The 25,444-nt window shown below is 60.4% G+C and overlaps 1 protein-coding gene across 1 annotated transcript; it reads left to right on the top strand.

The window, feature by feature from the left end:
- ATP6V1B1 (ATPase H+ transporting V1 subunit B1) lies at positions 1 to 24,586 on the top strand. Its single transcript, XM_074540432.1, has 14 exons — positions 1 to 326; positions 9,814 to 9,869; positions 11,684 to 11,782; positions 13,455 to 13,548; positions 16,617 to 16,694; positions 17,755 to 17,894; positions 18,557 to 18,658; positions 18,759 to 18,856; positions 19,673 to 19,796; positions 21,765 to 21,915; positions 22,456 to 22,538; positions 22,697 to 22,801; positions 24,002 to 24,131; positions 24,218 to 24,586. Exons 1-14 carry the CDS (start codon positions 227 to 229, stop codon positions 24,373 to 24,375), a joined length of 1,518 nt encoding a protein of 505 aa, XP_074396533.1. The 5' UTR covers positions 1 to 226; the 3' UTR covers positions 24,376 to 24,586.
- The last annotated feature ends 858 nt before the right edge of the window (positions 24,587 to 25,444 follow it).

Raw genomic sequence — 25,444 nt, 5'->3', positions numbered from 1 at the left:
GTTTACAGCCAACACGGTGCCACCTGTGTCTCCGGTGTCACCTGTGCCGCCGGTGCCACCTCTGTCTCCGGTGTCACCTGTGCCACCGGTGTCACCTTTGCTGCCGGTGTCACCTTTGCCGCGGGTGTCGCGGGCGGGGCCGGGCCGGGGCTACAAAACCGGGGCGCTGCCGTGTCCTGCCCGGCGGGACCGGGACCGTGACGGCGACAAGGACAGGGACAGGGCCATGGCCGCCACCAAGGTGACAGCAGCGGCGACAGAGCTGGCGGCAGCCCGCGAGCACGGGCTGGCCGTGACCCGCGACTTCCACAGCAACCCCCGGCTGAGTGAGTGCGGGACATTGAGGGGACACCGGGGGGACATCGAGGGGACACCGAGGCGGGAACCCTGGGGAGGGACATCGCTCTGTGCCCGAGCAGTGGTGGCAGGGACGAGGGGGTGACACCGGGCAGGAGTGCGTGGGTGGCACTGGAGCAGGTACAGGGACAGGTGGGTGGCACTGGGGTAGGCAGAGATGACAGGGTCGGGCGGGTGGCACTGGGACAGGTAGGGACAGAGGGGTGGCACTGGGGCAGGCAGAGGTGACAGGGTCGGGCGGGTGGCACTGGGACAGGAAGGAACAGAGGGGTGGCACTGGGACAGGGAGGGGTGACAGGGATGGGTGGGTAGCACTGGGACAGGCAGGCAGGGGTGACAGAGATGGGTGACACCGCATCAGGAAGGGACAGAGGGGTGGCACTGGGACGGGGAGGGTGACAGGGATGGGTGGGTGGCACTGGGACAGGCAGGGGTGGCAGGGACAGAGGGGTGGCACTGGGACAGGCAGAGGTGACAGGGACGGGTGGGTGACACTGGGACAGGCAGGGGTAACAGGAATGGGTGGGTGGCACTGGGACAGGCAGGGGTGGCAGGGAAGAGGGGTGGCACTGGGATAGGGAGGGTAACGGGAATGGGTGGGTGGCACTGGGACAGGCAGGGGTGGCAGGGACAGAGGGGTGGCACTGGGGCAGGCAGAGGTGACAGGGACGGGTGGGTGACACTGGCTCAGGATGGGACAGAGGGGTGGCACTGGGACAGGGAGGGTGACAGGGATGGGTGGGTGACACTGGGACAGGCAGGGGTGACAGGGATGGATGGACGGGTGACACTGGCTCAGGAGGGGACAGCTGGGTGGCACTGCGACAGACAGGGTGGCACAGCGGCCACGTGTGCCTCTCGGGGGGACAGGGGGACACTGTGGGGCTGCGGGGGTGTCCCCTCCTGGGCACCGCACCCACAAGGACCGGGGAAAGTGTCCCCACCCTGGGGACACCTGTGAGGCGCCGTGGGGACAACCGGGGCGCCCTTCCCGCTGTGTCCCCATCCCACGGCGACATCGGGACACCTGGCACGGTGCCAGCGCCACGCGGGGCTGGACGATCCCCCTGTCACTTTGTCCCCAAGCCCCCGCTGTCACCAAGGGCGTCCCTTGTGACCTTTGTGCCTTCGCTGCTGCCGGGGCCGGGCGGTTCGGAAGCCACCTCGCGGGGATGTCCCCAACCGGGTGGCTCCGGTCCCTCCCGAGCCGAGCTGGCTCTGCCCGGCCACCCGCCGTGTTTGCTGTCAACAGCGGCCACCCGCGGGTGACTCCTGCCCGTGTCGCCTGGCCGAGCGCCAGCCCTTGGCTCGGGTGTCACCCGCGTGTCCCTTTGCCAGGAAAAAACCGCCCCAGTTTCTTCCCGCTTGCTCGCGTTTGTCCCCTCGGGAGACGCGTGTGTCCCCCCCATCCTGTGCCCAGAGCGGCACCGCCACCCAGGCGGGGACAAAGTCCTGTCCCCGATGTGTCCCTGTCACCCAGGTGGGCAGCTGGGACAGGCGAGTCCCAAAATGTTCTGGAGGTGACAGCAGAAGTGGCAGGAAGGACAGAGGGGGTGGCACGGCTGGGGGGGGGGGGGGGGGGGACCTGGCGGTGACATTCGGAGGGGTGGGGACTTCCCTGAATATGGGGGAGGGGCAGCGTGGGGCTGTGGGTGCCTGAGCTTATGGGGGTGCAGGGTTCCCCCAGTGCTGGGTCCCAGTTTGGGGTCCCAGTTTATGTTCCCAATTCGGGGTCCCAGTTTGGAGTTCCAGTTTGGGTCCCCAGTTCTGGGTCTCAGATTGGGATCCCAGTTTGGGGTCCCAGTTTAGGGTCCCAGCTTATGTTCCCAATTCGGGGTCCCAGTTTGGGGTCCCAGTTTGTGTCCCCAGTTCTGGGTCTCAGTTTGGGATCCCAGTTTGGAGTCCCAGTTTATGTTCCCGGTTTAGGGTCCCAGTTTGGCATCCTAGCTTGCCATCCCAGCTTGGGGTCCCTTTTTGGGGTCCCAGTTAAGGGTCCCAGTTCAGGTTCCCAGTTAAGAGCTCCAGTTTAGGGTCCAAGTCTGGGGCCCCAGTTCAGTTTCCCAGTTTGGGTTCCCAGTTTATGTTCCCAGTTTAGGGTACCAGTTTAGGGTCCCAGTTTAGAGTACCATTTTAGGGTCCCAGTTAAAGGTTCCAGTTTAGAGTCCCAGTCAAGGGTCCCAGTTCAGGTTCCCAGTTAAGGGTTCCAGGTCAAGTTTGCAGTTAAAAGCTCCAGTTTAGGGTCCAAGTCTGGGGTCCCAGTTCAGTTTCGCAGTTTGGGATCCCAGTTTGGGGTCCCAGATTGGGTTCCCAGTTTAAGGTACCATTTTGGGGTCCCAGTTAAAGGCTCCAGTTTAGAATTCCAGTTAAGAGTTCCAGTTCAGGTTCCCAGTTAAAGGCTCCAGTTTAGAATTCCAGTTAAGAGTTCCAGTTCAGGTTCCCAGTTAAAGGTTCCAATTTGGGGTCCCAGTAAAGAGTTCCAGTTTAGGGTCCAATTCTGAGGTCCCAGTTCAGTTTCCCAGTTTGGGATCCCGGTTTGGGGTCCCAGTTTATGTTCCCAGTTTAGGGTACCAGTTTAGGGTCCCAGCTAAATGTTCTAGTTTAGAGCCCCAGTTACAGGTTCCCGTTTAGGTTCCCAGTTTGGAATCCCAGTTTGGGGTCCCAGTTCGGGGTCCCAGTGTGGCCCTGGGCACAGGGGTGGTGTGACTGTCCCCAGCTACAGCCCAGTGCCCGGAACTGGGAGAACTGGGATGGGCAGGGATGGATGGATGGATGGATGGATGGATGGATGGATGGATGGATGGATGGATGGATGGATGATGGATGGATGATGGATGGATGACGGATGATGGATGGATGATGGATGGATGATGGATGGATGATGGATGGATGGATGGATGGATGGATGATGGATGGATGGATGGATGGATGGATGGATGGATGGATGGATGATGGATGGATGGATGGATGGATGGACAGATGGACAGACAGATGGACATCCAATTTGTGCCACACAGCCCCAGCCTAGCAGTGATTTTGGTGGGTTGCTGCCACGTCCCATCTGTCCCCACAATCCCTGACACCTCTCCTGCTCCAGGCACGGGTTGTCCCTTTGGGGTCTGTTCCTGGTGCCGTTTGGGACACGAGCAGCAGCAGAGGAGGATCCAGGGACACTCCCAACCCTTGGCCATCCTGCCCTGGGGGGTTGTGACCCCTCTGCCCCACAACAACCCCCACCCTTCATCCCACATCCTTTAGGATCCCTCCCCTCCCCTCTCCTCCCTCCCTGGTATTTAATTCCACCAGCAGAACCCACAGCGAGCAACGCTTGAATTTCCCTCTTTTTTTCTCTTTTTTTTTTTTTGGTTTTTTTTTGGTTTTTTTTCCCCAGTTTTTTTTTTTTTTTTTTTTCCTCGCTGGCTTCACGCTTGGCTGGGGCCGCCTTTTCTGCGGCTGCCCCCACATGACCGTGCAGGTGTGTCTGGGAACCCGCGGCCGCCGGGCCCTAATTAGTGGCATAGAGTGTGACCCCCCGCCGGGCTTTTCACGGCCCCTGCCAGCCCCGGGCCAGCCCCGCGGGGTTGACAGCGCGGCACAAAGTGACACATGGCACAATGGGCAGGTCCAGGAGGCGACCACGGCCGGCCGCAATCGGGGGGGGAAGCGAGCGGTCACTTAGGGATTGTCGGAAAAGTCCCAGGGTGGGCTCGGGGGTGAGAGGGATTGGGAGGAAGAGCTGGAGGAGGAAAAGAGGGGGGTGGGTTTGTGGGGTGGGTTCTGGAAATTGGGAATTCATGGGGTCGTAAAATCCTGGATTTTGGGTTGGGAGGGAGTTTAAATCCCCCCAGTGCCACCCTCAGGGACACCTCCCACTGTCCCAGGCTGCTCCAGCCCTGTCCCTGTCCCTTGGACACTGCCAGGGATGGGGATGCATCCAGCACCATCCAGAGCCTTGTGCCCAGCACCCTCTGCCCCGGCTCTGTCCATCTGTCCATCCATGGATCCATCCATCCATGGATCCATCCATGGATCCATCCATCCATCCATCCATCCATCCATCCATCCATCCATCCATCCATCCATCCATCCATCCAGGGCTGGGGTTCCCTCTCTGTGCCCTGGGGGACACCGGGCACCCTCCCTGTGCCCCAGGGTGGCTCAGGACCAGCTCTGGACCTGCTGGGGCAGCCCCGCACCCACAGCTTTGCTCTGGGACCGAGGATTTGGGGGATCTGGGGGTTTGGGGGCTGTTTATCCCTCCTCCTTCCCATCTCTGCTCCAGGCGTCCCCATCCCTTCCCAGCTCTGGAATTTGGGGCTGGGCTTGAGCGTCACTTACCCCACACCCAGCCCAGAAGATGAGGTGACAAAAAAGGGGAATGGCTTCCCACTGGGAAAGGGGAGATTTCGGTGGGATTTTGGCAAGTAATTCCTGTCCAGGAGGGTGAGGAGAGGCTGAGCCGGAATTCCCAGATTTGCTGTGGCTGCCCCTGAATCCTTGGAAGCGCCCAAGGCCAGGCTGGATGGACTCGGATCCACCTGACCTGGAGGAACAGGACGACCCTTAAGCTCCCTTCCCCGACCCCCAGCCCCCCTCGGAGGTGGCAGCGAGCCCCCGGCGCACTTTGCAGCCGAGCCCTGAGTGCCGGGAGGGGCCGCGGGGGCTGCGGAGGGCAGGGCGGGCGAGCGGGAGCAATTAGCGGCGGGTGGAGCCGGGTCGGGTCCCCTTTGTCACCGGGGGCCGCTGTCCCCCCCGCGCGGGCAGCAGTGCGTGAGTGTCAGCGCTGACGGAGATCGCATGTGACAGCAGCTGTGAATTTGGGGCTGGGGGTGTGGAAAGGCCACGTTGAAAGACTTTGCTGCCCCCTCGGCCCCCTCGCCCCATCCGCCCCCTGCTCCCCGGCCGTGCCCCTGCCGGCGGCCGCAGCCCACCCAGCCCGCGCCTGCCGCGGCTTCATTATCGCTGCTGCGGCTTTCCGGTGCTCCCCCTGCGCTCCTCGGCCCTCCTCCTCCTCCTCTTCCTTCTCCTCTTGTTCTTCCTCTCCTTCTCCTCCTCTTCCTTCTCCTCTTCTTGCTCTTCTCTCCTCTTCCTTCTCCTCTTCTTGTTCTTCTCCTCGTCCTCGTCCTCCTCCTCCTCCTCCTCCTCCTCCTCCTCCTCTTCTTCTTCTTCTTCTTCTTCTTCTTCTTCTTCTTCTTCTTCTTCTCCTCCTCTTCCTCCTCCTCTTCTTCCTCCTCTTCTTCTTGTTCTTCTCCTTCTCTTCCTTCTTCTCTTCTTATTCTTCTCCTCTTCCTCTTCCTCTTCCTCTTCCTCTTCCTCTTCCTCTCTGTCTCCCTCTCCCTCTTCTTGTTATTCTCCTCCTCTTTCTCCTCCTCTTCTTCTTTCTCATCCTTCCCTTCCTCCTCCTCTTTCTTCTTCTTCTTCTCTTTCTCATCCTTCTTCACTTCTTCCACCTCTTCCTCCTCTCTCGTCTTCTTTTTCTCCTCTTCCTCCACTTCTTCTCCACTTTCATGTCCTTCTCCTCCTCCTCCTCTTCTTCCTCCTCTTTTTCTTCTTCATCTTCCCCTTCTTCCTCTTCTCCTCTTCCTCTTCTTCCTCCTTCTCTTCTTCTTCCCCTTCTCCTTTTTATTCTTCTCCTCCTTCATCTCCACCTCCTCCTCCTCCTTTTCCACTTTCTTTTTCCTCTTCTTCTATTTCTGACTCTTCTGCACCTTTTCCACCTCTTCCTCCTCTCTCATCTTCTTCCTCTTTTTCTCCTCTTCCTCCTCATTCTTCTTCTTTTCCTTCTTTTCCTTTTTCTCCTTCTCCTCCTCTCTCCCCACCCCAATCCCTTCCCAGGCTGTCCCATGTCGTTGCTGTCACGATTTCCCGCTCTGTCCTGACAGAACATCCCAGAGCCGGGCAGGGATGAGGGGCTGGAATGACCTCTGGAATGTCCAAGGCCAGGCTGGACACCCGGCTTGGAGCACCTGGGGTGGTGGGAGGGGTCCCTGGATGGAACCAGGTGGGATTTGAGATCCCTCCCAACCCAAACCAGTCCAGGATTCCCTGATGTCCAGAGATCTCTGCCCATGGAGGGATGGATGGATGGATGGATGGATGGATGGATGGATGGATGGATGGATGGATGGATGGATGATGGATGGATGGATGATGGATGGATGGAGGATGGATGGATGGATGGATGGATGGATGGATGGATGGATGGATGGATGGATGGATGGATGATGGATGGATTTCCATACCACCCAAGAGCTCAGCTGATGATCCAATGTCACTCCTGGTGACACCAGCGCTGCCAGAGGCTCCCACATTCCCGGTGGGAAGAGCCATTCCAGTGGGGCTGGAGGGCCACCAGGAGTGTCCCCAAGGGGGTGGCAGCCACTGGTACCTCACTGGACACCCCCGTGGTGGGACAAGTGACACTCCCAACGTCCCTGTCCCACAGGGGTGGCTCTGGGGCTGCTGAAAATTAAAAATCCCATAAACTCCAGCCGGGAGAAGGGAAGTGGGAACGGGAATAAAAGGCCGGATGGTCACTTTGGGAATAAAGGGACAAAAGGCAGGGAGGGGGCTCCCGGCGTGCCGGCCCCTCCCGGAGCCTGAATGAGCGAGCAGCAGGAGCCGGCCCTAATTGGGGAAGGGCAGAGAAGGCTAATTAGCTAATTAGCTCCTGGAGTGGGGCTGGGAGAACCTCGTGGGGTTCAGCAAGGCCAAGGGCAGGAGGAGCAGGGATGGGGCACAAATCCAGGCTGGAGGGGAAAGGACTGGGGACAGCCCTGGGAGAAGATGGAGCTGGGAAAGGTGGGAATTCTGTCCCTGTGCTCTGTTCAGGTGAGACCCAACCTGTAGAGCGGCTCCAGCTCCCAGATGCCAAATTCAGGAGGGTGTGGAGCTGCTGGAGGAAATCCAGAGCAGATTCCAGAGCTGTTCCCAGGGCTGGAGCCCCTCTGCTCTGGAGCCAGGCTGGGAGAGCTGAGAATGTTCCCCTGGAGAAGGGAAAATTCCAGGGAGTCCTCAGAGTCCTAAAGGGGCTCCAGGGAATCCTCAGAGTCCCTGAAGGGGCTCCAGGAGAGCTGCAGAGGCACTGGGGACAAGGCCTGCAGGGACAGGAGCCAGGGAATGGCTCCCACTGGGAAAGGGGAGATTGGGCTGGGATCTTGGCAAGGAATTGCTGGCTGGGCTGGAATTCCCAGATTTGCTGTGGCTGCCCCTGGATCCCTGGCAGTGCCCAAGGCCAGGTTGGACATTGGGGCTTGGATCAATCTGGGACAGTGGAAGGTGCCAGGGGTGGAATTCCTGTGCTTTAAGGAATTCCCAACACAAACCAGTCTGGAATTCCATGATCCCATAGCTGGAATGTCTGGGATCGCTGGCACTGCCCTGGCTGAGGGGAGGGGACACCGAGGGTCCCGTTGTGCCATCAGGGTGACCCCACAGTGCCCCGTGGGGTGTGCAGGATTGGGCTGTGACCAGCGGGAGAAACGGGACCCATCCCCAGGAATGACCTCCCTGGGCTGTCCCAGCCGGGGGACAATGCCACCGTCAGCACGGGGACATCAGGGACCCCCGTCCCCGCGGGACGCCCTGCAGCTGGCCCGGCCTCTCCGATCCTATTAGGATCAGGTGGGAATGCCGGAGCCCGGTGTGGGAGCGGGGGCAGGGCATGAAAGGGCCCGGCGGGGTCAGCGGGGCCGGGGCAGCGCTCGGGGCTTTGACGCTTCCCGGGCTGATCAAGGCGCGGCTTAGAGCCGGATCAGCTCCCCCGCACCTGCACCCGCCGGGGGCCGCGCCCCAGCCCCGGAGATCCCAAACCCGGCGTTCCCGGGAGCCGATCCCAGTCTCGGCATTCCCGGGAGCTGATCCCAAACCCTGACGTTCCTGGGAGCCGATCCCAGTCTCGGCATTCCCGGGAGCTGATCCCAAACCCGGCGTTCCCGGGAGCCGATCCCAAACCCGGCGTTCCCGGGAGCCGATCCCAAACCCGGCGTTCCCGGGAGCCGATCCCAAACCCCGGTGTTCCCGGGAGCCAATCCCAAACCCGGCGTTCCTGGGAGCCGATCCCAAACCCCGGAGATCCCAAACCCGACCCTGCTGCGAGCTGATTCAAACCCCAGCGCTCCCGAGAGCCGATCCCAAACCTCGGCGTTCCCAGGAGCCGATCCCAAACTCTGGCATTCCCGGGAATTGATCCCAGTCCCTGCGTTCCTGGGAGCCGATCCCAAACCCCGGAGATCCCAAACCCGACACTGCTGGGAGCCGATCCCAAATCCTGGCGGTCCCCAGAGCCGATCCCAGTCCCGGCGTTCTCGGGAGCTGATCCCAAATTCTGGAATTGATCCTAAACCCGGCGTTCCCGGGAGCTGTTCCTGATCCTGCCATTCCCAGGAATTGATCTTAAACCTGGCACTTCCAGGAGCTGATCCAAATCCTGGCATTCCCCGGAGCTGATCCCACTCCTGGCACTCCAGGGACCCGATCCCAATTCTGGTGCTCTCAGGATCCCATCCAATCCCAGCACTCCCTGGAGCTGATCCCAAACCCGGCACTCCTGGGAGCCAGTCCCAGTCCCAGGGTTCCCGGGAGCTGATCCCAATCCCGCCGTTCTCAAGATCCCATCCCAATCCCATTATTCCCAGGACCCAATCCCTGGCATTCCCGGGGACCCAATCCAAATCCCATTATTCCTGGGATCCCATCCCAACCCCGGCATTGCCAGGATCCCATCCCAAACTCATTATTCCTGGGATCCAACCCTGGAATTTCCCGGGATCCCATCCCAGTCCTGGGATCCCATTCCAACCCCGGCATTCCAGGGAATCCCATCCAAATCCCATTATTTCCAGGATCCCGTCCCCATCCCGGGATCTGATCCCAATCCCATTATTCCCAGGATCCCATCCCAATCCCGGGATCCCATCCCAATCCCGGCATTCCCAGAATCCCAGTCCCGGAATTCCCAGGATTCGCTGTCTCTCCCTATGTTCCTATCCAGCTTCACCCCCGTTTGTCACCCTTGTCCCCTGTCCCCGTTTGTCGCCCCCTGTCCCAGGGCTGTCCCCGCGGGGTCACACCATCCTTTCCCCACCCCAATGTCGCCCTGGGGTGTCCCCAGGGTCCCCCAGCACCGCGGGGACTTTGGGAAGTGTCCCCACATCCCACCGGGCCAGGCAGGATCCCCGGGCAAGGCGTGACTGGGAGGGGACAAGGGGACACTTCCCTGCTGGCCCTGGTGGCATTCCTAGCGGTGACATCCCTGCCGGGTGCATGGGGACACCTCCAGAAAGTGACACAACCCCCGACTGCCGTGTCACCACTGAGTGACAGTGTCCAGTCGGGCCACCACTGGTCACTCGGGGTGTCATGGCACAGGGAAAGGGACACAGGAAGGGACAGGACGTGGGGGTGGCACCGCCCGGGTGGCCCCGTGGCCCTGGGGACTGACGGTGTCACCTCCCCCAGCCTACAGGACAGTGTGCGGTGTCAACGGGCCCCTGGTGGTGCTGGACAATGTCAAGGTAGGACCCTGGGTGACATGGGGACAGCTTGGTGGTGGCACTTGGGGCTCTGTGGGGACTGCAGTGCTGAGGGTGCCATGGGGGGAGTGTGTCCCCTGTCACCTGTCCTCTGTCCCTTCCCTCCTGACCCCTGGGCTGTCCCCTGTCCCTTCTTCTCCATCTCTTGTCCCCTGGGCTGTCCTTTGGGCTGTCCCCTGTCCCTGTGCCATCCCTCCTGTCCCTTGTCCCCTGGGCTGTCCCCCTGTCCCTTCTTCTCTATCTCCTGTCCCCTGGGCTGTCCCCTTTCCCTGTGCCATCCCTCCTGTCCCTCGTCCCCTGGGCTGTCCCCTGGGCTGTCCCCTCCTCTCCGGGGTCCGAGCTCCCTCCTCTGGACGCGCTCGGCAGCAGAGCCCTGTCCCCGGCTGCCCGCGCGGGTGGCGGGTGGCGTGTCCCGTGTCCCCATGTCCCCATGTCCCGGTGTCCTCATGTCCCCGTGCGAGTGGTGTGTGTGCCCACACGGGGGACACTGGGGACACGGGGGACATTCCGTGGAACGTGTGTGCTCTCGGTCCGGGCACCCTGTCCCCCATGTCCCCGTGTCCCTGCCCGAGCTCAGCCCCTGTCCCCTGTGTCCCTGTGCCCTGTCCCCTGTGTCCCTGACCAAGCTCTGCCTCCTGTCCCTGTGTCCTGTGCACCTGCCTGAGTTCTGTGCCCTGTCCCCTTTCCCGGCTCTGTCCCTTGTCACCTGTCCCTCGTCCCCCATCCCCTGTTCCCTTTCCCAGCTCTGTCCCCTGTCCCTTGTCATCTGTCCCTTGTCCCCTGTCCCCTGTCCCCTTTCCCAGCTCTGTCCCTTGTCACCTGTCCCTTGTCCCCCATCCCCTGTTCCCTTTCCCAGCTCTGTCCCCTGTCCCTTGTACCCTGTCCCCTTTCCCAGCTCTGGCTCCTGTCCCCTGTACCAAATCCATGGTTCCCTTTCCCGGCTCTGTCCTCTATCCCTTGTCCCCTGTCCCCCATCTCCTGTCCCCTTTCCCAGCTCTGTCCCTTGTCCCCTGTCCAAGCTCTGGCTCCTGTCCCTTGTCCCCTGTCCTTTGTCACCTGTCCCCCATCCCCTGTCCCCTTTCCCAGCTCTGTCCTTTGTCTCCTGTCCCTTGTCCCCTGTCCCCTGTCCCAGCCCCATCTCCCACATGGCCCCTGCTCTGAGCGGGGCCACTCCACAACCCCCATGTCCCCTTGCTGTCACCCTCCCTGTCCCTTGTCCCCCTCTCCTGTCTGGGCTGGGGCCACCTGGGTGACACCCAGAGAGTTTTGTCACCTGGTGTAGCATTTCAAAGGCCCTGTCATTTATTTAATTAATCAGCTAATCAAAGGAGAAGGAGGAGAGCGCTGACATCGGCCATTGTCCCCAGAGCAGGACATGTCCCCTCAACACAAACGTCCCCTCGCTGCGCCCTGCAGTGTCCCCATGAGTGCCACTCGTGCCTCATGGGGACACCTCTGCCTTGGAGGTGGTGGCACCCTGGTGGCGGCTCTGGCTGGGACAGCATTTGGTGTCACCTCCTCGGGAGCGGAAAATCCCCTCGACATCGGGGAAACTGAGGCACAGAAAGGTGCCACAGCCCGGGGACAGCTCCAGGATGGGACAGTGACAGGGACAGGCAGCGTCACCCCTTTGCCACCCGGTGTGTCCCCACCTCAGAGTTTGGTGGCTTCAGGACCAAAGGAGGGGAAACTGAGGCAGCACCAGCGGAGCAGGCGGGGCTGGGGGGAGAGGGGCTGGGGCTGAGGGGACAGAGGGGACACCGCCACCCCGTTTGCCCGTGTCGCTGTCCCCACAGTTCGCCCAGTACGCCGAGATCGTGAACTTCACCCTGCCCAACGGCACCACCCGCAGCGGGCAGGTGCTGGAGGTGATGGGCGCCAAGGCCATCGTGCAGGTGAGCGCGGGCACGCGGCGACACCGCGGGGACACGGCGACAGCGCCACACGGGGACACGGCGACAGCGCCACATGGGGACACCGCGAGGGCTACGCGGGCCAGGGTTCTGTCTGTCCCCGGGCTCTGTCCCGAGTCCCGAGTCCCTGTCCCAGAGCTCTGTCCCAGGTCCCTGTCCCAGGGCTCAGTCCCTGTCCCGGAGCTCTGTCCTTGTCCCGAGTCCCTGTCCCAAGGCTCTGTCCCTGTCCCAGGGCTCAGTCCCTGTCCCGGAGCTCTGTCCTTGTCCCGGGTCCCTGTCCCAAGGCTCTGTCCTTGTCCTTGTCCTTGTCCCGAGTCCCTGTCCCAAGGCTCTGTCCCTGTCCCAGGGCTCTGTCCCTGTCCCAGGGCTCAGTCCCTGTCCCGGAGCTCTGTCCTTGTCCCGGGTCCCTGTCCCAAGGCTCTGTCCCTGTCCCAAGGCTCTGTCCCTGTCCCAGGGCTCTGTCCCGTGGCTCTGTCCCCCTCCAGTGGTGGCTGTCGGGCTCGTGTCCCTGTGCTCTTTAGGGGCGGGACTGATGTCCTGGGATGGCCAGGAGTGTCCTGGGACGGGCAATGTCCTGGGACAGGTGACAATGTCCTGGGATGGCCAGGAGTGTCCTGGGACGGGCAATGTCCTGGGACAGGTGACAATGTCCTGCGCTAGTCAGTGGTGTCCTGGTATGGGCAATGTCCTGGGACAGGTGACAATGTCGTGGGATGGCCAGGGGTGTCCTGGGACAGGCCGTGTCCCCTCCCTCACCCCACAACCCCACACTGACCCCCTGCTCCACCCCACGACCGCGCTGCCACCACCCCCCAAAGCCACCAACCCTGGGACAGCCAGGCCATTGTCTCCAAAGCCACCAGCCCTGGGACCGCAGGGGCTGCCGGGGTGCCCCCAAAGCCACCAGCCCTTGCCGGGGTGTCCCCAAAGCCACCAGCCCTGGGACCGCAGGGACCACTGGGATGTCCGTGAAGTCACCAGCCCTGGGATCACAGGGGCTGCCAGGGTGTCCCCGAAGCCACCAGCCCTGGGACACCAGTGGCCACCGGGGTGTCCCCAAAGCCGCGGGGGCTGTTTGGGGTCAAATCCCCCCTAATTAGCCCGGATCCCCCCCAGATGGCCCCGCGGGGGCCCGGGGGGGCCTCGCAGCTGCCCCAAAATCGCGGCTCCGGTGCCACCTGCGCCTCGGGGCTGCCCTTTTAATCCTATTAGGGAGTCAGGCTCGGGCAGGGGGAAAAAAGGGGGAAAAGGGATAAAAGGAAGGAAAAAAACGAGAAAAGGGGATTTTTGCAGCCTCAGCGTTGTTGGGGGTGACCCGCAGCCACCTGGGGGGCTCCGAGTGTCACTTGTCACCGTCCCCAGCTCCCCCCTGCACCCAGGAGCCACACGGCTCTAATTAAAGCGGCGAGCCGGGGGTTAATTAACGCAAATTATGTCAAATATTATCCGGATCAAAAGGCTTTTCCCGTGGGTGGGGCATTCACCGTCCACCCCAAAAAAATCCCCCCAAATCCCCTCAAGAAGGGTTTTTAACCCCAAACTTTGTCCCTCTTTTATGTCCCCTCCCGGGGGGGTTGGGGTGAGCGTGGGTCACCTCACGCCCCAAAAAGCGTTAATTAATCCTGGTTAATTGCCCTCGCCGGACACTCCGCAGGTGTTTGAGGGCACATCGGGCATCGATGCCAAGGCGACAACGTGCGAGTTCACGGGGGACATCCTGCGCACGCCGGTGTCCGAGGACATGCTGGGTGAGCCCGGGCACGGCTGGCACCGAGATCTGGGGACATTTAGGGTTCATCTCTGGGGCTGAGAACGTCCCCGGGTCACCTCCGAGCTGTCACCTGGGACACGGCGGGACCGGTCCCCGGGTCACCTCCGAGCTGTGGCAGCCACCTGGGACACGGCGGGACCGGTCCCCGGGTCACCTCCGAGCTGTGGCAGCCACCTGGGACACGGCGGGACCGGTCCCCGCCTCCTCTGTGCGCGGCGATCCCGGGAAACGCGAGGGGTGGGCTGGGAAAGGAGGCCAGGTGAGGTGGCACCGGGTTCCTGGAAGTGTCACCCCGTCCCTGCTAGTGTCACCTCGTCCCTGGAGGTGTCACCCCATCCCTGAAAACATCACCCTGTCCCTGGCGGTGCCACCGCGTCCTTGGAGGTGTCATCCTGTCCCTGGCGGTGTCACCGCATCCCTGAAAGTGTCACCGCATCCCTGAAGGTGTCACCCCAACCCTGGTGGTGTCACCCTATCCCTGGTGGTGTCACCTCATCCCTGCTAGTGTCACCCTGTCCTTATAAGTGTCACCCCACCCCTGAAAATATCACCCTGTCCCTGGTGGTGTCACCACATCCCTGGAGGTGTCACCCCAACCCTGGTGGTGTCACCCTATCCCTGGTGGTGTCACCTCATCCCTGCTAGTGTCACCTCGTCCCTGGAGGTGTCACCCCATCCCTGAAAACATCACCCTGTCCCTGGCGGTGTCACTGAGTCCCTGAAAGTGTCACCACATCCCTGGCGGTGTCACCCCGTCCCTGCAAGTGTCACCCGATCCCTGAAAGTGTCACCCCGTCCCTGGCGGTGCTACCCTGTCCCTGGAGGTGTCACCGCATCTCTGCTAGTGTCACCTCCTCCCTATAAGTGTCACCCCCTCCTGGAGCTGTCACCTCGTCCCTGCAAGTGTCACCCTATCCCTGAAAGCGTCACCCCTTCCCTGGCGGTGTCCCCCAACCCCTGGCTGTGTCACCCTGTCCCTGGAGGTACCACCCTGTCCCTGGTGGTGTCACCGCGTCTCTGCTAGTGTCGCCTCCTCCCTGTAAGTGTCACCCTGTCCCTGGCGGTGTCACCCTGTTCCTGCAAGTGTCACCCGATCCCTGAAAGCATCATCCCATGCCTGGCGGTGTCACATCATCCCTGGAGGTGCCACCCTGTCCCTGGAGGTGCCACCACATCCCTGCTAGTGTCACCCCATCCTTTTAAGTGTCACCCCATCCCTGAAAACATCACCCTGTCCCTGGCGGTGCCACCGCATCCTTGGAGATGTCACCCCGTCCCTGGAGGTGCCACCTTATCCCTGAAAGCGTCACCCCGTCCCTGGTGGTGTCACCGCATCCCTGAAAGTGTCACCCCGTCCCTGGCGATGTCACCCCCTTCCTGGAGGTGTCACCCCTACCCTGGAGGTGTCACCCCATCCCTGGCAGTTTCACCCTGTCCCTGGCGGTGTCACCTCATCCCTGCAAGTGTCACCCGATCCCTGAAAGCATCACCCCATGCCTGGCAGTGTCACCCTACCCCTGGCGGTGTCACCCTGTCCCTGATCCTGTCGCCCCTCCCCTGGCGGTGTCCCAGCCCGGGCTGGCCAGCACCTGAATCCACCTGGCACAGTGGAAGGTGTCCCCATGGCAGGGAGGTGACATCGACGGATTTAAGGTCCCTTCTCCCCCAGTCCTCCCTGGGATCCAGCTCTGAGCCCCCCCTGTCCCCTCATGTCCCCTGAATTTCCCAACGCCACCCCGGGGGTCACTCTGGGTCGGGCCGGGGGGTCTCCCTGTCCCTGCGCTGTCCCTGCGCTGTCCCCTCACCCACGGGGGCCGCGCGTCCTCCGCGCTCCCGTCGCGCTCCCGCAAAGGGCAGGGGGCGGTGTCACCTCCCTCGTGTCGCCCCCCCGGTGTCGCCCCCCCTGCCGCTCTCGGTGTCCCCCGGGAGTCGCCGCTGCCGTGGCCGCTGACCTTTCGTGCTCGGCGCTCGGCGCTGCCATCACCCTGATGCGCTGTGACACCGCTGCCGTGTCCCCGCACCGCCACCGCGTCCCGTGGGGGACAGGGGGGGCGGGCAGGGGGCGGCAGCCACCGAGGCGAGGTCAGGGAACCGTGGCTTTGTCGCGATCGATGCCACCGCGGCTCCGAGGCGGTCGATGAGGCTGAGAGGGAGCGGTGAGGCCGCGTCCCCTCCCTGGGGACGGTTTGGGGGGTGCGGGGGTGTTGGTGTCACCCCCTGAGCTGGAGATTGAGAGAGGGGAGTGACTGGGGACGTGGGGACACGGGGGACACAGGGACAGGGTAATAGGGGTGATGGGGACATGAGGACTGAGAGAGGGGGTGACTGGGGATGTGGGGACATGGGGACACAGTGATGGAGACACAGGAGTAGGGTGATGGGGACATGGGGACATGGAAACAAAGTGATGGGGGTGATGGGGACATGAGGACAGAGTGATGGGGGTGATGGGGGTGATGGGGACACAGGGACAGACAGGGTGGTGGGGAGAATGGGGACATGGGGACATGGAAAGGATGATGGGGACAAGGTCCTGTCCCCTGTGCTTGTATGGGGGTCTCAGTGTCACCCGCCTGCCTGGGAACCCAGGACCCCAAGGAGGAGGTAACAGGGGTGGCCAGGGACATGGGGACACGGAGACAGGGTGATGGAGGTGGCTGGGGGCATGGGGACATGGGGACAGGGTGATGGAGGTGGCTGGGGACATGGGGACAGGGTGATGGAGGTGGCTGGGGGCAAGGGGAAACGGAGACAGAGTGATGGAGGTGGCCGGGGGCATGGGGACATGGGGACAGGGTGATGGAGCTGGCTGGGACATGGGGGTTTTGTCGCCATGTGCTGGCGCCTTCCTGCCACAGGAGCTGAGGTGTCACCCAGCCCGCAGGTGACACTTCCTGCCCCACAGCCCCCTGGTCCCTTTGTCCCCTCTGGGGTGAGAGGCATGTCCCAGGATCAGGATGGGGACCGTGCCCCAGGGCCATGGGGCCAGCAGATGCCACCCCCAGCTGGTGGCTTCAGTCAGGGACAGTCCCTGTGTCCCCACAGGCCGGGTGTTCAACGGCTCCGCCAAACCCATCGACAGCGGCCCCCCGGTGATGGCCGAGGACTTCCTGGACATCAACGGTGACGGCTCTGAGGGAATGCGGGAGGGGCTTGGGATGGGCTGGAGTTGGGGTGACAATGTGCCCTGTGGTGTCACCATGCCCTGTGGTGTCACCACATCCCTGCATCCATCCATCCATCCATCCATCCATCCTTCCATCCATCCATCCATCCTTCCATCCATCCATCCATCCATCCATCCATCATCCATCCATCCATCCATCCATCCCTCCATCCCTCATCCATCCATCCATCCATCATCCATCCATCCATCCTTCCTTCCATCCATCCATCCATCCATCCATCCATCCATCATCCATCCATCCATCCATCCATCCCTCCATCCCTCATCCATCCATCCATCCATCATCCATCCATCCATCCTTCCTTCCATCCATCCATCCATCCATCCATCCATCCATCCATCCATCATCCATCCATCCATCATCCATCCATCCATCCTTCCTTCCATCCATCCATCCATCCATCCATCCATCCATCCATCCTTCCATCCATCCATCATCCATCCATCCATCCTTCCATCCATCCATCCATCCATCCATCATCCATCCATCCATCCATCCATCATCCATCCATCCATCATCCATCCATCCATCCATCCATCATCCATCCATCCATCCATCCATCCATATCCATCCATCCATCCATCCATCCATCCATCCATCCATCCATCCATCCATCCATCCATATCCATCCATCCATCCATCCATCCATCCATCCATCCATCCATCATCCATCCATATCCATCCATCCATCCATCCATCCATCCATCCATCCATCCCCACCAGGATGCTCCAGGACGGTGTCCAACTGCTGGGATGGTTCCTGTTCCACACCAGGGCTGCTCCCTGCTCATCTCCAGAACTTCCTCCCCAATTTTTGCCACTAACCAGGGCCATCCTTGCATCCTCCTCCCCCCTATCCCTGGAAATGTCCCAAGCCAGGCTGGACAGGGCTTGGAGCACTGCGGGATAGTGGGAATTGTCCCTGGGTGGGACTGGATGGGTTCAAGGCCCCCTCCAACCCCACCATTCCATGATCTCTCCTTTTCCTGCTCCAGGCCAGCCCATCAACCCCCACGGGCGGATCTATCCCGAGGAGATGATCCAGACTGGGATCTCTCCCATCGACGTCATGAACAGCATCGCCCGCGGACAGAAAATTCCCATCTTCTCTGCTGCCGGGCTGCCCCACAACGAGGTGGGGTTGGGGGAGGAGCAGGATGGAGGGGTTGGGAAGGTTGGATCCCCACTCCTGGTGTCAGGAAGCTGCTGTCAACTCGTGCCTCAGTTTCCCTGTTGGCACAGCAATCGCTGTGTGCTGTGCAGGAGGATCTGGGCTGGTTTAGGGACCCCCCTAAATCCAGGGACTGGGGGTGCTGCAGACCCTTCTCTTGTGCCCATGAGTGTGGGACAGCAGGAGGGGCTGGGAATTCCAGAGGGGCGTGGGATGGGATGGGATCTGTGAGATGGCATGGGATGAGGTGGGATGGGATCCATGGGGTGGGATGGGATCCATGGGATGGGATTCATGGCATGGGGTGGGATTGTGATGGGATCCATGGGATGGGATGGGATCCATGGGGTGGGATGGGATCCATGGGACGGGATTCATGGCATGGGGTGGGATTGTGATGGGATCCATGGGATGGGATGGGATCCATAGGGTGGGAACTGATGGGAACCATCCCTGAGCAGTCAAGAGTGACCACAGGCAAGGCAGGACGCAGAAGAGGGGGACACCCTGCTAGCTCCTGACCCATGGGGCCATGCCCCAGTCCCACTGGGGCCATGGCCACTCCGGGGTGTCCCTGCTGCGACCCCTGTCCCTGTCCCTGCTGCCACCCCTGTCCCCTCCCTCAGATCGCAGCGCAGATCTGCCGCCAGGCCGGGCTGGTGAAGAAATCCAAGGATGTGGTGGATTTCCATGAGGACAACTTTGCCATCGTCTTTGCAGCCATGGGGGTGAGTCAGGTCATTCCAGGTAACCCCAAAAACTCTGTGTCCCCGTGTCCCCATGTCCCCGTGTCCCCATGTCCCCACCCTCTGACCGCGTGTCCCGCAGGTGAACATGGAGACCGCGCGGTTCTTCAAGTCGGACTTCGAGCAGAACGGCTCCATGGAGAACGTCTGCCTCTTCCTCAACCTGGCCAACGACCCCACGTGAGGCACAGCCCTGCCTCCTCCTTCTCCCTCCTCCTCCTCCTTTCTCCTTTTGTCTCCTCATTCTTCCTTCTCCCTCCTCCTCCTCTTTTTTCTCCTTCTTTCTCCTCCTTCCTCCTCCCCCTCTTCCCTCTCTCTTTTCCCTTCTCCTTTTCTTCCTTCTCCTTTTCTTCCTTCTCCTTTTCTTCCTTCTCCTTTTCTTCCTTCTCCTTTTCTTCCTTCTCCTTTTCTTCCTTCTCCTTTTCTTCCTTCTCCTTTTTTTCCTCCTCCTTTTCTTCCTTCTCCCTTCTCCTTTTCCATTCTCCTCCTCCTTCTCCCTCAACCTCTTATTTTCTCCTTCCTTTTTCTTTTCCTTTCTCCTTCTTCTTTTTTCTTCTCCCTTTTTCCTTCCTCCTCTTCCTCCTTCCTTCCTTCTTCTTTTCCTTCCTTCTTCTATTCCTTTCTCCTTCTCCCCTTCTCCTTTTCTTTCTTTCCCTTGTCTCTCTTCCTCCTCTCTCCTTTTTCTTTCTTTCGTTTCCTTTCTCTCCATTTTCTTCCATTTTCCTTTCCTTTCTTCCTCCTTTTCCTCCTTCTTTCTCCTTCCTTCTCCTTCTCCTTCTCCTTCTCCTTCTCCTTCTCCTTCTCCTTCTCCTTCTCCTTCTCCTTCTCCTTCTCCTTCTCCTTCTCCTTCTCCTTCTCCTTCTCCTTCTCCTTCTCCTTCTCCTTCTCCTTCTCCTTCTCCTTCCTTCTTCCCTCTCTCCCTTCCTTCCCTGGCACACTAAACCTGCCCTGTGGGCACTAATTAACCTAATTGTGCTAATTGGGGGTGTCCCACAGGATTGAGAGGATCATCACGCCGCGGCTGGCACTGACCACGGCCGAGTTCCTGGCGTACCAGTGCGAGAAGCACGTGCTGGTCATCCTGACCGACATGAGCTCCTACGCCGAGGCCCTCAGAGAGGTCAGCACGGGGTGGCCACGGGTTTGGGGGGCCCAGGGTGACAAGGACAACCCAGGGTCCTTGGAGTGCTCAGGGTGACGAGGACAGCTGGGCATCCCAGGGTCCTTGGGGGATTTGGGGTGACAAGGGCAGCCCAGAGTCCCTGGGGGCCTTGGGGTGCTCAGGGTGACAAGGACAGCGGGAAGTGTTTGGGGTTCTTGGGAGGTTTGGGGTGCTCAGGGTGACAAGGACAACCCAGAGTCCTTGGGGGATTTGGGGTGACAAGGACAGCCCAGGGTCCTTGGGGTGTTTGAGGTGCTCAGGGTGACAAGCAGAGCCCAGGGTCTTTGGGGTACCTGGGTGCTCAGGGTGACAAGGACAGCTGGGGGTGACAGGGTCTTTAGGGATTTGGGGTGCTCAGGGTGGCATGGACAGCCCAGGGTCCTTGGGGTGTTTGAGGTGCTCAGGGTGACAAGAAGAACCCAGGGTTCTTGGGGTACCTGGGTGCTCAGGGTGACAAGGGCAGCTGGCGGTCTCAAGGTCCTTGGGGGGTTTGGGGTTGACAAGGACAGCTCAGGGTTCTTGGGGTACCTGGGGTGCTCAGGGTGACAAGGACAGCTGGGGGTGACAGGGTCTTTAGGGATTTGGGGTGCTCAGGATGACATGGACAACTCAGGGTCCTTGGGGAGTTTGGGATGCCCAGGGTGACAAGGACAACCCAGAGTCCTTGGGGGGTTTGGGGTGACAAAGACAGCCCAGGGTCTTTGGAGATTTTGGGGTGCAAAGGGTGACAAGGACAGATGGGGATCCCAGGATCCTTGGGGTATCTGGGGTGCTCAGAATGACCAGGAGGGCCCAGGGTCCTTGGGGTACCTGGGTGCTCAGGGTGGCAAAGACAGCTGGGGCTCCGAGGGTCCTTGGGGTGTTCAGGGTGACAAGGACAGCCCTGGGTCCTTGGAGATTTTGGGGAGCTCAAGGTGACAAGGACAGCGGGGGGTGACAGGGTCTTTGGGGATTTGGGGTGCTCAGGATGGCATGGACAGCCCAGGGTCCTTGGGGTGTTTGAGGTGCTCAGGGTGACAAGGAGAGCCCAGGGTTCGTGGGGTGTTTGGGGTGTTTGGGATGCTCAGAATCCTCAGCACACCTGGGGTTTCCATGGGTTTTGAGTTTTTTGGGGTGTTTGGGGCGCCCAGCACACCTGGGGTTTTTGGGGTTCCCTGGGCTCCTCAGGACACTCATGTCTCCTTTTCCTCCCATGGTTTTTGGGGTGACTGGAGTCTTTGGGGTGCCCGGGGTGTTTGGGATGTTTGGGATGCTCAGGATTCCCAGCACATCTGGGGTTTCCACTGTTCTAGGGGTGTTTGGGGCACCCAGCACACCTGGGATTTTTGGGGTTGCCTGGGCTGCTGAGGACACTCATGTCCCTCATGCTTCCCATGGTTTTTGGGGTCTTTGGCATGCTCGGGGTGTTTGGGATGTCTGGGGTGCTCAGAATCCTCAGCACACCTGGGGTTTCCACGAGTTTTGAGTTTTTTGGGGTGTTTGGGGCGCCCAGCACACCTGGGGTTTTTGGGGTTGCCTGGGCTGCTCGGGACACTCATGTCCCCTTTGCCTCCCGTGGTTTTTGGAGTGTTTGGGGTGTTTGAGATGCTTAGAATACTCGGCACACCTGGGGTTTCCATGGTTTTGGGGGTTTTGGGGTGTTTGGAGCAGCCAGCACACCTGGGGTTTTTGGGGTTCCCTGGGCTGCTCAGGACACTTGCGTGCATCATGGCCCCCATGGGTTTTTGGATGTTTGGGGTGTTTGGGATGCTCAGAATCCTCAGCACACCTGGGGTTTCCACAGGTTTTGAGTTTTTTGGGGTGTTTGGGGCGCCCAGCACACCTGGGGTTTTTGGGGTTGCCTGGGCTGCTCAGGACACTCGTGTCCCCCGTGCCCCCTGTGGTTTTTGGGATGTTTGGGGTGCCCTGACCCCCCAAACCCCACAGGTGTCAGCAGCCAGGGAGGAGGTCCCGGGCCGCCGCGGCTTCCCCGGCTACATGTACACGGACCTGGCCACCATCTACGAGCGCGCCGGGCGCGTGGAGGGCAGGAACGGCTCCATCACCCAGATCCCCATCCTCACCATGCCCAATGACGGTCAGCGGGACACGGCAGGGCCGGGAATACCGGGAGGGGGCGGGAACACCGTGGGAGATCGGGATTTCCCCACTCCTGGAAATGGCAGGGTTGGGAAATCCCAAATTGCGCTGGTTTTACCCGGGTTTGGGAGCTCCTGGGGTGGTGAGGGTGCTGGGGTGATTTAGGGTCTGAGAGTTCCCCATGTCCTCAACAACCCTTCAACAACTCCAGTTTGGGGTCCCTGGGCAAGGGAGGTGACACCAAAATCTCTCTGTGCCATCCCAACCACCCCCATCCCCTTCCATTTGGGGTCCCCAACTCCAGGACAGAGAGGTGACACCAGAACCCTTCTGTGCCATCCCAACCACCCAGATTTGGGGTCCCCCAGCTCCAGGACAATGGGGTGACACCAAATCCCCCCCTACTGACCCCAGTGGGGTCTGTGCTGCCCCGGTGACCCCACAGATGTCACACGTTGTGTGACAGTGTTGTCCCGTGTCCCGCTGAGCTGCCAGCCCCACTTTGGGGTCTCACAACCCCTCTGTCCCCCCACCCCAGACATCACCCACCCCATCCCTGACCTGACTGGCTTCATCACCGAGGGCCAGATCTACGTAGACCGGCAGCTCCACAACCGCCAGGTTGGTTCCCAAACCCCTTCCCATCTCCAGGGGTGGATCCAGGATGGATCCAGGGGTGGATCCAGCACCCACCAGGGCTGGAAAGCCCCGGGAACACCGGGGGTAGGGGTGGGGTCCCCCAGGGCTGGCTGGACATTGGGGTCGCTCCCACCCTACAGATTTACCCACCCATCAACGTCCTGCCGTCCCTGTCCCGGCTGATGAAATCGGCCATCGGAGAGGGAATGACCAGGAAGGACCACGGGGACGTGTCCAACCAGCTGGTGAGAGCTTGGGGACACTCGGGTGGCGTTTGTCACTTCAGGGCCCTCCTGTCCCCCCGTTTGGAGAGGCTCAGGTAGTGCCCCACCTGTGGAGCTGCTCCTGCTCCCAGATCCCAAATTCAGGAGGGTTTGGAACTGCTGGAGCAATTCTAGAGGAGGTTCTGGAGATGCTCCGAGGGCTGGAGCTGCTCTGGAGCCAGGCTGGGAGAGCTGGGAATGTTCTTCTGGAGAAGGGAAGAGCTCAGAGAGCCAGGAATGGCCACGGGATTCCAGAGGGGAGCTCTGGTTTTGGGATGATTCAGGATTGGGTCCCACTGAGCTCCACGAGGTGTCCTAAATCCCAAATCTTCATCTGCCTTTATTGGGATGGGGGGAGAATCCAGGGGAAGTGGCAACACACAGGAACACTGGGACTGCCCCAAATCCCTGGGAATGTCCAAGGCCAGGTTGGATGGACGGATGGATGGACGGATGGACGGATGGACGGATGGATGGACGGATGAATGGACGGATGGATGGATGGATGGATGGATGGAATGATTTGGGATGATTTGGGATGATTTGGGATGAGATGGAATTGGGATGACATGGGGTGGGATGACATGAGATGGGGAGGAAATGGGTGGGATGGGATGGGATGGGATGGGATGGGATGGGATGGGATGGGATGGGATGGGATGGGATGGGATGGGATGGGATGGAGGGTTGCTTCTGTGTCGTGGATGGACAGGACACAGAAGCAACCCAGGGTAGGAGAAGGTGTCCCTAAACATGGATGATTTGGGAATGGGATGGGATTTAAGGTCCTTCCAACCCAAACTATCCCAGAGTTCTGGAGCCAGGCTGGAAGAACTGGGAATGTTCCCCTGGAGAAGGGAAAATTCCAGGGAATGCTCAGAGTCCCTGGAGGGGCTCCAGGAGAGCTGCAGAGGGACTGGGGACAAGGCCTGCAGGGACAGGAGCCAGGGAATGGCTCCCACTGGGAAAGAGATTGGGCTGGGATCTTGGCAAGGAATTGCTGGCTGGGCTGGAATTCCCAGATTTGCTGTTGCTGCCCTGCATCCCTGGCAGTGCCCAAGGCCAGGTTGGGATGGGTCTTTGAGCCACCCAGGCTGGTGGGAGGTGTCCCTTGGTGGCACTGGCCGGGCTGTGGAGTCCGTGCCCATCCCAGCCCCTCTCTGGAATCCCTGGATCCCGCAGTACGCCTGCTACGCCATCGGGAAGGACGTGCAGGCCATGAAGGCCGTGGTGGGCGAGGAGGCCCTGTCCGCCGACGACCTCCTGTACCTGGAGTTCCTGCACAAGTTCGAGAAGCACTTCATCTCCCAGGGTGAGCTTTCAGCCCTGAACCGGGGATTTGGGATGCGGGAGAGCCCCTGCAGCAGCCCCAGACCCTCCTCCCCGCTCTCCCGGCAGGTCCCTACGAGAACCGGAGCATTTTCGAGTCGCTGGACATCGGCTGGCAGCTCCTGCGCATCTTCCCCAAGCAGCTCCTCAAGCGCATCCCCGAGAACGTCCTGGCCGAGTTCTACCCCCGCGAGGCCAAGGCGCCCGAGCAGGGCACGGCCCTGTGACCCCAAATCCACACAGATCCCCCCTTTCCCAAAATTGGATCCCCCTTCCTAAAATCGCATCCACCTTTCCTAAAATTGGCAACAATCTCTTTGTTTTTATCGATGAATAAACAACCGTGGTCACCAAACCCTTCCGTGCTCCGATGTTTCCTTCCATGGCCATGGAATTCCCACCCTTGGGAACCCCTGGAAATGCCTGGAGTGGCAGTTCCCAAACCCCAAAACTCCATAATTCTGTGTTTTAGGGGAAAATTCCCCTTTCCTACAGTTGGATCCCCCTTCCTGAAATCGGAAATAATTTGTTTTTAGTGATGAGTAAACAGCCATGGTCATCAAACCCTTCCATGCTCCAGTGTTTCCTTCCATGGCCATGGAATTCCCACACCTGGGAACCCCTGGAGTGACAGCCCCTGACCCCACTCCGAGCTCCCCAAAACCCCATAATTCTGTGTTTTAGGGAAAACTCCCCTTTCCTACAGTTGGATCCCCCTTTCCTAAAATCGGCAAAAAATAGGTTGTTTTGGTGAATAAACCACCATGGTCACCAAACCCTTCCGTGCTCCAATGTTTCCTTTCCATAACCATGGAATTCCCACCCTGGGAATCCTGGAGCAGCAATTCCTGACCCCACTCCAATCTGCAGCTCCCCAAAACCCCATAATTCTGTGTTTTAGGGGAAAACTCCTCTTTCCTACAGCTGGATCCCCCTTTCCTAAAATCGGCAAAAATTAGGTTTTTTTGGTGAATGAACCACCGTGGTCACCAAACCCTTCCGTGCTCCGACGTTTCCTTCCATGGCCATGGAATTCCCACCCTGGAAAATCCTGGAGCAGCAATTCCTGACCCCACCCCAAGCTGCAGCTCCCCAAAACCCCATAATTCTGTGTTTTAGGGGAAAACTCCTCTTTCCTACAGCTGGATCCCCCTTTCCTAAAATCGGCAAAAATTTGGTTTTTTTGGTGAATGAACCACCGTGGTCACCAAACCCTTCCGTGCTCCGATGTTTCCTTCCATGGCCATGGAATTCCCACCCTGGGAACACCTGGAGCAGCAGTTCCTGACCCCACTC

The sequence above is a fragment of the Zonotrichia albicollis genome, chromosome 5, assembly GCF_047830755.1.
Source record: "Zonotrichia albicollis isolate bZonAlb1 chromosome 5, bZonAlb1.hap1, whole genome shotgun sequence".
In the NCBI taxonomy this organism is placed as follows: domain Eukaryota; kingdom Metazoa; phylum Chordata; class Aves; order Passeriformes; family Passerellidae; genus Zonotrichia; species Zonotrichia albicollis.
Note: the sequence above shows the minus strand (reverse complement) of the source record. Positions and strands in the feature narration are given on the sequence as shown.

Bases quoted from the DNA above. Each gene is read 5' to 3' on its own strand.
- ATP6V1B1 (XM_074540432.1), top strand. From the start codon at position 227: ATGGCCGCCACCAAGGTGACAGCAGCGGCGACAGAGCTGGCGGCAGCC. The intron at 13,549-16,616 runs GTGAGCCCGGGC...GTGTCCCCACAG, and splicing joins GGTGTCCGAGGACATGCTGG to GCCGGGTGTTCAACGGCTCC. The intron at 22,802-24,001 runs GTGAGAGCTTGG...TGGATCCCGCAG, and splicing joins GGGACGTGTCCAACCAGCTG to TACGCCTGCTACGCCATCGG.